The 11,261-nt window shown below is 43.1% G+C and overlaps 1 protein-coding gene across 1 annotated transcript in view; it reads right to left on the reverse strand.

Annotated features, from left to right (window-relative positions):
• Nucleotides 1–3,884: 3,884 nt before the first annotated feature.
• Nucleotides 3,885–11,261, reverse strand: part of ERGIC1 (endoplasmic reticulum-golgi intermediate compartment (ERGIC) 1) — a 40,991-nt gene continuing 33,614 nt past the window's right edge. Inside the window, exons 9-10 of the mRNA XM_008939895.1 lie at nucleotides 10,327–10,449; nucleotides 3,885–4,622 (exon numbers count right to left, since the gene is read on the reverse strand). Of these exons, the coding sequence (XP_008938143.1) occupies nucleotides 4,515–4,622; nucleotides 10,327–10,449 (231 nt within the window). The 3' untranslated portion in view covers nucleotides 3,885–4,514. The remainder of the gene's footprint in view (nucleotides 4,623–10,326; nucleotides 10,450–11,261) is intronic.

Genomic DNA, 11,261 nt, shown 5'->3' on the forward strand with positions numbered 1-11,261 from the left:
CTCCGAGGCTGCGGGTACCGAGGCTGCCGGTGCAGGGGGATGGGGTGCTCCTGCGTCTCCCCCGGACACGGGCTCATCTAGGCCCAGGGAACATTGCCGAGGGCAGAACGCGGTGCTGGCACAAAGCACTCAAGGGGGTGAGTAGCAGTGGCGCTGAAGGGGGTTTTGCTTCACAAAGATGGCGTCCAGGCCGCGAGCTGGACAGACACCTCCCGCAGGCTTTACTCACTCTTTACACAGTGAGGAGCCTTCAGCACCACGCTGTCACTGCTGGAAATCTGAGTTCCAGTCCGTACCTGAGGTTCTGTGGAAGCGGGTGAGATCTCTTCCTTGGTGAAGATGTCATACAGCAGACACCAACGTTAAGTAAACAATACCAGCACTTAAAAGGAATTGGTTTCTTCATATGGTGCAGATACAGTGCTCAAATTTGTTGTGTTGTAACCCTTTAGTATAACAATCTTTAGTAACTGCCTCAGACACTTATTTCTAAATATGTAGTGAAGCAAGACTAAAAGGAAACTAAAGGAGGGGGGAACAAAAAGGTAGTTATTTTATATACTGAGTGGCACAGTGACTAAAGTTAAACATAGGAGTTTCAAGCACAGTCCATTCACCTCTCCCTAAAAACCCAGGGAGGTTAGGACACTTGGTACTGTTCAAAATCAGGCACTGAATGTCCAGACATGACTCAGCACCGATTACAAAAGAGCCTCATGTTAACTTTCTACACAGTGACCTGGCTTACAGTGATTTCATTGTGTGATAACGCTTAGTTCACCGAAACAATAATTAAAACCAAAAGAAAAAAAATCCCTTTTAGATCAATTTTGCAATAATAGTGCAACAAGAAGCCAATCAAAACACAAGAGTTTTAATTATAGAACTAAAAAGGCTAATATTTTATTAACACATAAGGGAAATGCCAGAACTCTAATGATCTCCACAGTAAAAATGCAAAAGACTTGTGCTTTAAACATCACCGTAACATGCTACAGGGCTGCGTCCTCCCTCCCCTGCTCCTCTCCCCCTTTTTCCAAGGGCTACTCAGAAATGCCTCACTGACATATTGCAAATGAAACTTCAAATGACCATTCTAAAGCAGATACTCATCACAGTCCTTTTCAGCCCAAAGTCTGTGTATCACACAAATTAGAAAAACAACCCTTTAAATGAGAAATATTTCAAAATGCAGATACTACTACCTACACTTCAAATCTGACTTTCTACAGAGCAGTTCAAGTATTTGATAAATCAGATCAAACATTCACAAATGCTTGTCTTTCCATTTTTTTCTTACCCCATTTCCATATTTTTATCTTAAAAATAATCTTTAGCATGCCACATACTTCCTAGAATACACCTAAGCACAGCTTTCCCTAGAGCTAAGAATTTTAACTCCACTACTGCCAAGCATCCCACGCCACACATTCTCACCATATGATGGAGAGTAGCTTTAGAGGGACTTATTTAAACTGTAATATATGCAAGTTCTAAATATTTTACTTCCTATAGAGAGGTCTTTCCTGGGAAACTACAAATATTTCTGTCAAAATGATGACTTGAAAGAGTGAAGTCAAGAATATACATTGGTTTTGTTTCCACTGTGACTTGAAATTTTTTGTTTGCATTGATGTTTAAGTGCGTAACTAAGCTAATTTTGTTTCTACAAAGTGTTTGAAAATAGAAGTGAAATCTAATGAGACACGTATGCACAGGACAGGGCTGCTCTAACAGGACCTACCTCCCTTTCGTATTTAGAGATGAAAAGCAGATTCTTCTGTAAACACATGATGCAGCATCATCACAACCCAAGCCAGCCACGTCTGAAGGACAAGCTCACCACAGCTTGAAGCAGACCCAGAAGGTGGCCTTGGCTTGGCAGTACTCAAAGGCTTAGACCTTGTTTAGAGAACTAAGGTGTGGACTGTTTCAGAAGTTTTGCCATGACTTGAGTACAATTTGGTTTCCACATCTGGTAAAAAAAAGTGATGAATTACGTTATTTCAGTGGACATTTTGGCATAGAAAGCAGGCGCACTGAAGTATGCATCTGTTATTTCCAAAAAAAGCCACACAATTCCATTGGTCTGGTTTAGAGAACTGGCCTGGCCTGCACAAAGGCAGTGTTTAATTCAGAGGATGGGGAGGAGGAGAAGGGCAGAAATAACACACCAAGGATAAACAGGAACCTGCAGTCAGATTTGCTCATTTGTGTCAAAGAAACTGTATGAGGGAAGAAGCTTCAGAAAACTAAGTGCAGTCTGCTGTGCTACAAAGATCTTCTCCTGCACAGCTCAGGAGAAGGACGCGCTGCCGAGATATTAAAAAAATAATTCACATCCTTGTCATCCATCGGGTTCACAAGCGGTGAGCTAAGATGCAACAAATCCAAGAGGAAAAATTAGGACAGTTTTGCTGTAAGCTTCAGCTGGTCACAGTGGATTAGAGGAAATCCTTCAGCCAGCAAGAGAGGCGACTGGAATGGAAAATCCCAGCTCCCAGCAGGCAGCCGCCGCACCCCGCGGGTGCCGCTGGCGGGCACACGGACGCGCACGCCGAAATGAAGACAAAGCATCTCATTGTCAAGTTGATTTTTGTAAATGGAAAAAAATGTATAAAATCTATCCATACATTAACAGATACAGGAAGTTACACAGTCCAGTTTACACCTAAAGTATTAGCAATCAGTCCATAATAAGAACAGGAAAAATTCCAAGGCTGTAATTTGTCACTACAGGGCAGAGGACAGCAGGGGAAAGGTGGTTGGCTTCTTTTTCTTTTATTTTTGGTGTGTGGATAAAACTGGCTACCTTCCCTACTTCAAAAGCAATGAGACAATTTCAACAGACATGTATTAGGAATACTTCTGAAATGCATCTGACGCTAACCATTAACACTGAATATTCAAAGATTCATATTATTACAGCATAATGCTTGGATACTTTTGCCTCCAGAAAAGGGAGTGGGCAGTAGGTACTATCCAAGAGAAGTCCTACCCCCATTTTAGAATTAACAGCATTGATTGAGTTAAAGATTTTTATTTCATCATTTCTATCCATCCTGGCACACTTAAAATTTGTGTATGCTCAGCTCAGACATTTACAAAGCATGCAGAGACTGTTACTACTTCAAGGAACATTTAGGAGGCTATGATGCTGGTTTGGTACTGGTCTAATTTTAGTGAACTCATGTCTACCATTACATGCAAGCCACACCTGGCAGTAGTTTTCCCCTCACGCCTCCATTTGGTGGGGGTCCCAGAAGAGAAGGCTTGAATGAATGGGCATGGAAGCTCAGGTACCGTTTTAAGGAATAAAGCAAAGCAACTACTAGCAGGGGCCAGCTTGTGGGAATGCCTGCCCTGTTACTGGTGCACCTGTGGGTTAACAGTGTCAGTCTAGGGCTCAGAAAAGATGCCTGACTGAATTTTAAAGGAAAAGGGAGGTACCTTAAACCCTGAAAAGACAGACTTCCTGTGTTTGACAGGTGTATTGAATATACACACACAAAGCAAGACAGTAAGCTGTGCTCATCCACCCATAAGACCACACCATTTTTCTGAACACATAGAATATACACCCCTTTTCAAAATAACAACAGTAATAATAATAAAGCGGAAGTGCAGAGTCCAGACTGTTGGGTGGTCTGTGTTAAAAAAACATACGAAAGAATAAAAGCTAATGCTGTAAATATAACTATTCCCTTTCAAAGCAAAGGCCACATAAAACTGTGTTGCTCAGTTTGGTTTTTACTTCATGCCACCTGTAAACACAAGACTGGATATTCAGTTTCTGGGAAGAAATGAAACCACTTTTACATCTGGAGTAAAAGAAAGGCCCTCCACTGCCTGGATCACAACCTACCAGGAAAAGGTAGCTGGGGGAAGGCTTCCTCTTCTCGTTTGTTCTTTTCATTAGAAAGGTGATATCTGAACAAAAGAACTTTCAATAAGAGCACAAAACATTTCTTGATGTTATTTCTGCCCTCTGTCTCTAAAGTTTGCTACAGGGACTAACACTTTCCATTTCTCACCAACAGACACATCACCTTTTTTGGCACCATGGGTGGAATTTCTTCCTAATGTATAATTTTGCCTTCTACAGAAGTCGATTGTCTAATCATGCAAATCCAACAGAACTCCAAAAAAGTGCCACAAGACAGTTCAAATCTTTGCAATCTACTACCTAGTTTGTACACTGCTGTAGGAACCTCCCAGAGAACAGACTGTCATCCTTCCTTAGATTTGACCGTGTATTTCATATATGGCATTTCATCCTCTCTCCCTTTGGGGGAGAGAATCGAAATCCACACCCTGATTCCATCGATTTTTCCACTCTCAGAGCTCTGAAATGCATGTAAATTTCTTTGATTTGTTGAAGACATCTTCACTGAACAGCCTGATTAGAGAAAAACTTACTGATTCAATCAAAGAGAAAATAAAGACAAAAACAGGTAGTGGTAGATTTCTCAATCTTTGCTTCTGTCCTTGGAGAGTAGGGTAGAGTTTTACTGCTACTGCATTTTCCCCAGCTGGATCTTCTTCCAGGCCTCTGATGCTGTGAAAATACAGGAGTCGAGGATCCCAGCTACAGTAAATGTCCCGCCAATGATGGCACATATCTGAAACACAGAGAGAGGAAACAGGTTTGTCAGAGATGAGGGAAACTTTTATGCAGCTTGAAACTGAGGGGAAGGATATTATTGCCTGCTGCTGGGGTGTTTTCTGGAAGCATCCAAAGAGCTGGATGTCCCCTGGTACTGGGGACGTTATTACATGACAATCATTCAGGAAAACCATTCTCTACAGTGGAAGAACTTAGTGCTATCCTGAACTCATCACAGCCTGAGTCAATCATAAATCCCAGCTCTTGGGAGCCTACGGCATGCATGCTGTTCCTTCTTGGGCTAAACGCCACCTAACAAAGCTTTCTAGAAGCTCTGTGTTGCTCATATATTCCTACTACTGTTTTCTATTATAAATACCACAGCCTTGTAGTCTTTTCCCTATTTCACAAGATACAGCATTTGCAAACAGGCAAAAAGACACTTAAATAGCATGTGAAGGACAGTGACTAACAGAGAAACCTAGCTACCAGTGACACCTACAGCTAAGTCTGTCTAACACTTTCCATTACAGGGCTGCTTGCAAAAGTGCTGCCAGGTTAACTCTTTGTAGGCCAAAGTTTTCCATGCAAGATGTCCTGGGTTGAATTATTTAAACATCAGTAAGAACACATAATCATTTTCTAGAACAGAGTTGGGAAAAAATTCATCTCCTGATTAGCATAACAACCTAATTCAGTTCTCAAGTGCTAGTAAAACACAAAATTGTTCTGACATGTAAAACCAAAGATACTCTGGCTTGGATCACTCAACATCATGGGGCATCAGTTATGGACTTTGCAACCCATTGCTTCATTTCCTTATCTATGAAATCAGGATAATGCCAAACCTGCCTTCCAGGGACACTGCAAAGGAAAACACATTTGAGGGGTTCAATGCCATGACAATAGCTGTCTCAGAGTCCTTGTGGGAACATATGACTCGTACTTGGTTAACACAAACCACCTGCTAGTGGCAAGGCAGCAGTCAAACACCCCGGGATGGGCAGAAACGCTGCTCCCAGGGCGCCGCTGCACGAGGCAGGGTTCACATGGAAAGTATGAGACACAGCAGTGTAACCTAATAACGTTTAACAGCCACGTTATAATTACACAGGTCATGCCATTTCCTAACTCCCACATTTTTGACTTCAAAACCGTGATGCTCTTTTAATTTGGTCTTTTACATTACATAGGATTAGGTGGCTTGGAGAATAACAGACACCGGGTCAGTGTGTAGGGGACAAGATACAAAGCTTATCTCCTGAGAAAGGCCTGCTCAGGTAAAGGGGGGTTTTGCTGTGAGCTAGAAGCCGAGAGAGAGAGGAACCCAAAATCAGTAAGCCAGTGTAGCAGGGTATCAGGAAAATGCAACAGAGCTGACGCAGAAGGGAACTAGCAGCCACCGGACCTGCTGTGCCATGTGTCCTCTCCCACACAGCACTACAGCCCATGGGCAACCGACAAACGAGGAACAGCAGCAGCAGCATCCACCTCAGCAGGGAGAGCGAAGGCAGCAAGAAATAAAGCACGCATCTGCCTGTGTACTTATAACCAGTGAGCTCGGTGAGATGAAGAGCTGCAGCAGACGTGGCTCTTGCAGGACAGTTGGTGTTCCACCAGATAAAGGCCTCAAAAACTAGAGCACCAGCCTGAGGCCAGGTCAGTATTTTGAGGGGACGAGTGCAGCTCCTGTGCCCCGTGCCCCCTCCTCACTGTCCCTCAGAGCATGACGCAGGGTGACTTCAGGGAGAATGACCGCAATGGAGCTGGATTATTTCAGTCCACAGCAGCTCAGCTGACAGGAGCTCTTACACTGCATACAACACTAAAACCACCCAACATGAAGATTTTGCATCATACGGTAGGAAAATCTGATTTCAGTGCAGCAGTGCAAGGGGGTGGGGAATAGAAAAAAAAATACATTCATCTGCACAGCTCTGTACTGCTGAGTGTTTGTGAGTCACAGGCACCTGGCGCTCGCTCGCAGCCTGCCTCCCAGCACGCACACAGCCCTCGTGTTTCCTCCTGACAAAAAAAAAGGCAGCACCAGGGTTGGTCTCTAGGTCAGCACAGAAGCTGCACCACTATGTTTCTTTAGCATCACAGGTTTTATACGTCTGGAGCGTTGCTCCTCAGCAGCACTAAAGGAAGTTAGGCATCATGTACTTATTTATATTTAATGGCGTTTTATACTGGGAATGATCTGCGTTTGGCTCCAGAAGGCTACACGGTTTGACTCAGGTGCAACCATTAAAAGAGAAAGAAAAAGAAATACAGAAAGAAAAAGAATGACAGAAGTGTCATAATTAAAGCAGTGAGAGACCACGCAGCACAGGGAACTCGTGAGGGTTTTGAACAGAATGCAATTATAGGCCAGTAGCTGGGATACAGGCTGAAGTCTAAAGGAAAATACAAGTGGATATGTAGAAAGAAGCAAGGCTGCAAGCAAGATGACAGAAAGGCAAGTGTCAGACAGGTGACTGTGGACCTCTGCGATGTCTTAAAATCTGAAAATTGGTTTTAAGGACAGAGGGGACCAGTAGGACCTCACATAATTCCTACTAAGGTAAACTGCAGAAACCCACACAGATTTCTGGCTGACTTGCAGCACATCTTGTAGAAAAAGAGTCTTGGTTTTAAAAACACCACAGTACTTATGTCTGCCATATGTCAGTAACAGGTTCCATGTCTGAAATAATTCTCCCTGCAGCCATTCCCCCTGCCATTATTTCCAGTTTAATTTTTTTTCACACCTAGAGGGCAGACGAGTCCTCTCATATCAGGAAAAAAAAATTATTCTTTTCTTTGGATTTTGAATGATTCAGCAGAACTTTGGCTTATTTCCTGCCAGCTCTCCTCTCCCAGCTCCTAGACTGACCATATGATAAAACCTTCTTTCAATTTGGCTACTTAGAGGAACTCATAGATTTTCAGAAGTGAAACTTTCCCCCTTGCTCCACAATCTCAACCCTGAGGCCATGAATGGCTCCTCTTTATAGGGAGATGCCTTGATTTTAAGCAGCCCAGTTTAACAGGCAAAAAACTACTGTGTTTAACACTATGCCAGTGGTCTGTGGTTAACCCCACGAGCCTGTGGCAAATTCATAGCACAGTGACAGTGGCAGCACTGACCCATAAGCAATTAAAAAAAGTCTTATTTAGTACTGAATTTTTTGAAGTGTGACATGTGAAGTAAAATCTATGCTAAACCAATGCCTTTTGTCCTGCACAGGAAGCACCTCTCCCCATGGTACAGCAAATTAGGGTAATTCTTTATATCACAAAAACCCAAGGAGCAGGCAGGAGTTGGGAGTAGGTCTGCTGCGAACACAGAATGCTGCTCTTAGTGGCACTGAAGTTTTTCTGGGGAAAATTCATTACTAACAAAGAGCACCAGATAGTCTTCCTGCAGCAGAATGAGATTTCTTTGGCTCTCTGCTGAACAGCCAACTCCTCCTTCTCATCTGATCTTCATATGGGATTGCCTCTCCACAGAGTATCCTCCCCTTCAACATGACATTGTTTCCCCCCTAAAGTCTCTTCCAAGCCCCCAGGATCCTCCCCTGTCCCTGGGACACATTTAAATTCACTGAAAGCCACATGACTGCCCTAGTAAACAATCTGCTCACCAAAAGGAGTTGCAAGTGATTTTGTTGCAATCTGATTCCCTCCACCCAGCCCAGAGCCCCTCCTGTGGTTTTTAAATTAAGCAGTTGCTGCTCAGAAAAAGCTGATGCTTTCCGTGGCCAGCCCCATCCAGCAATGACTCCAGATGCCCCAGCACAGTCTCTGTCTGGACCTCAGCCCAGTGCTGATCATCACGAACTGGTCTCCAGAGCAACTGTGATGCAAAAGGCCACACTGGAGATACAGGAAGGGGCTAAAGCAGTGGAAAGGACAACGGACAGATCACGTCATCAAAACAGGGCAAGGAAACCTAGGACAAAAGGTGTTTTGTTCCTCTGCAGCACTGCTCCCCCCATCCAACCTTTTCAATGCCACCTTGAACATTGTAAAGCTTTAACTGTAGCACACAGAGCCAAGGCTGCCCTACTGTAAAACCAGCCTACATGAGAGCAAGAATAGGTCATCTGTACCAGGGCCAGATGGTCCAGACTGATAGGCATGATATAGCAGCTGTAACAAGGACCTGCCTCTAAGTCAGCCACATCTGACAAGGGTCTGGCACACCTGCCTGACATACTGTGTAACAGCTACTGCAGGTATCGGCGGCATCCTCACGTCTCCATAGGAAGGAAGTTCAGTTGGAATGGCTCCAAATGAGCTGCTTGAGACTATAGCCATTTATAAGACCAAACAAAGTAGACAAAAATTAATTTTAAAACTCTTCTTCATCAGTCTAGCAACCAGAACATGCCTAGCTAACTTTACAGGCAGGATGGGGCAAAATTCTAGCTGGGACCACCTGAAATCCAAAAGGTCATTGTGGCAACCAGTGAGGAAAGCCTCTCCTGCGGACTCCTTATGTAAACTCTGAAGCACAGTATCAAGTTCAACAAAGATGCTATTTATATGCATACAAGGGTGTTATCAGCAGTAAATCAATGCTAGCAATGGACATGACAAAAAATAATGCCAGCTATCAATCATTTCCAAACACTGTTTCCCATTCAAAACACCTCCACACCCTCATCTCCAACAGGATGCCTAAGAAACCTATGAGATAGCATATTGTCAGGAAAGAAAAAAAGGCAGTATGAGAGGCCAAGTCATAAAATGTTGATGTTTGACTTTTCTTAGGATTATATTTTGAAACCAGAGTGCTGAGAAGACAAGGTCTTAAACCATGACATTTAGATTTTGTTTCAAGTCCCTTTGTCTTGGTATTTGTGTATCCTAGTGATCACACAATTTCTACAGTTAACTGAAGGGAACTTGGTGTTTATCGTCAGAAGCTGCAAAACCAAAATCTTTAAGTGCAACACAGCCACACTGTTTATGTTACTTCCAATTAAAATATTCAAACAGTTTAAAAATCAAAATTCAAGGTCTTCATTCCAGCCAATTTATCAGCTACTTCACATTCTAACATGCCTCACTGGCACAGCAGATTGCAACTTAAATTTTAAGCCAGCTCCCTCAGGACACATTTTTTACAGTTCTGGGAGATCTTTAAATAACTCTTTGCCTAACTAGCAGTTTGGACAGTATGGCTTTGTTATAGATGCTGAGATCAGTACTCTAGGATGTTATCTGGACAGATCAAAACAGGAAAACACCTCTGGAATTTGATAATGCAGCTCTTCTCCACTTCTACCCAGTGGATCTGCCATACCCATATTAAGCCAAGCAGCAGCATGGAGTAAAACAACTGTCCTGTATTCCCTGCAAGTTAGATGATCTCATCATTAGAGAGACAGTTTATTGCAGCATGCATTACTGCATACCACATTAGCTTTGCTTCCAAGTTTCTGGCATGCTGCAATAGTGCCCATCCAGCCTAAACAGAGAGTTTGGCACTTCTGGAATAGCATAATTTTCTTTCTTCTCGTGCCTAGCTATTAAATCACATTGTCATAGCAGAGGACTTGTCAGTCATCTCCATTACACTTCAGTACAGTCCTGGTGATGTAGAGCTTTATTTCCATCATGTCACAATGCTGTGAAGTAGAAACCCAAGTCTTCTGGACAAGAAATGCTCAGAAGAGAAACGAAAGGCAGGGAGGAGAAGGGAGAAGTAGAGGTTTAGAGTAACTCACCGATGTGATAAACCTGTACAAGGGCTGTCGTCTCTCTGTGTATTTCACTGTGATGGGGCTCAAATCGTAACGAAACCAGATAGCTGGGATAATGCGGCCAGTGTGGCTGTAGGCTACATACTCCTAGAAAATAAAGTAGGGGAAAATAGGCAGAAAATCATAAGCAAACTCATTCCAGATAAGAATACTTGCAATACAAGTGCTTCTGTGGATCTGGCCTTTACTCCACTGGTTTGTACTAACGATCAGACTGAAAGAAGCAAACAGTTAATCCCAGTATGACTGCCCACCCCACACCCTTATCAAACAGGAAAATAAGTTCTTTGCAGGCTGACAATGATATAGCCGGGAACAGAGAGTGATGGTGCTTACCCTCACCATTCAAAGTTACTGAAGCAAACAGAAAGGCTGTCATTGTTTTCTCTAGCCTGTATCTGCTCTATTTAAATACAAGCAGTCTCTAAGTGGTTGCAGGTGAACTTTTTGTACTATCAGTATGTAAATCATATACTGGGACATTAATCAAACAAACAGAATTCAGTTTGCAAGAATTCTGGAAGCAGAAACTTCTGTCTGTAAGGCTTCCTTCACACTGGTACCAGCAATGTGAATGCTTTGCCCACTCAATATGGGTCACATAGAGCCCTGGTTAAAGGCCATGCTGAAAGCCAAAATGAAACTGTATACAGAAAAATATTGACAAATGTTCAAGAAATACTCCAAACTGGTTTACGAGAGCCATCTTTAAATTGCCAGTAATCACCTCCTGGATCACCCATTTCTTTAATAACAGGTACAGTGCAATCAATCAGCCACGGGACAACACCCCACTAAGACATACTGCACAATGCCATTGTAGAACTGATACCAACATCAACTTAGTGTCAGAAGTCACATCTTTTTGAGCAAATATTTTGTCTGTGCCCTCAGCAGGA

Source organism: Merops nubicus, unplaced genomic scaffold, assembly GCF_000691845.1.
Source record: "Merops nubicus isolate BGI_N331 unplaced genomic scaffold, ASM69184v1 scaffold52434, whole genome shotgun sequence".
NCBI classification, from domain to species: domain Eukaryota; kingdom Metazoa; phylum Chordata; class Aves; order Coraciiformes; family Meropidae; genus Merops; species Merops nubicus.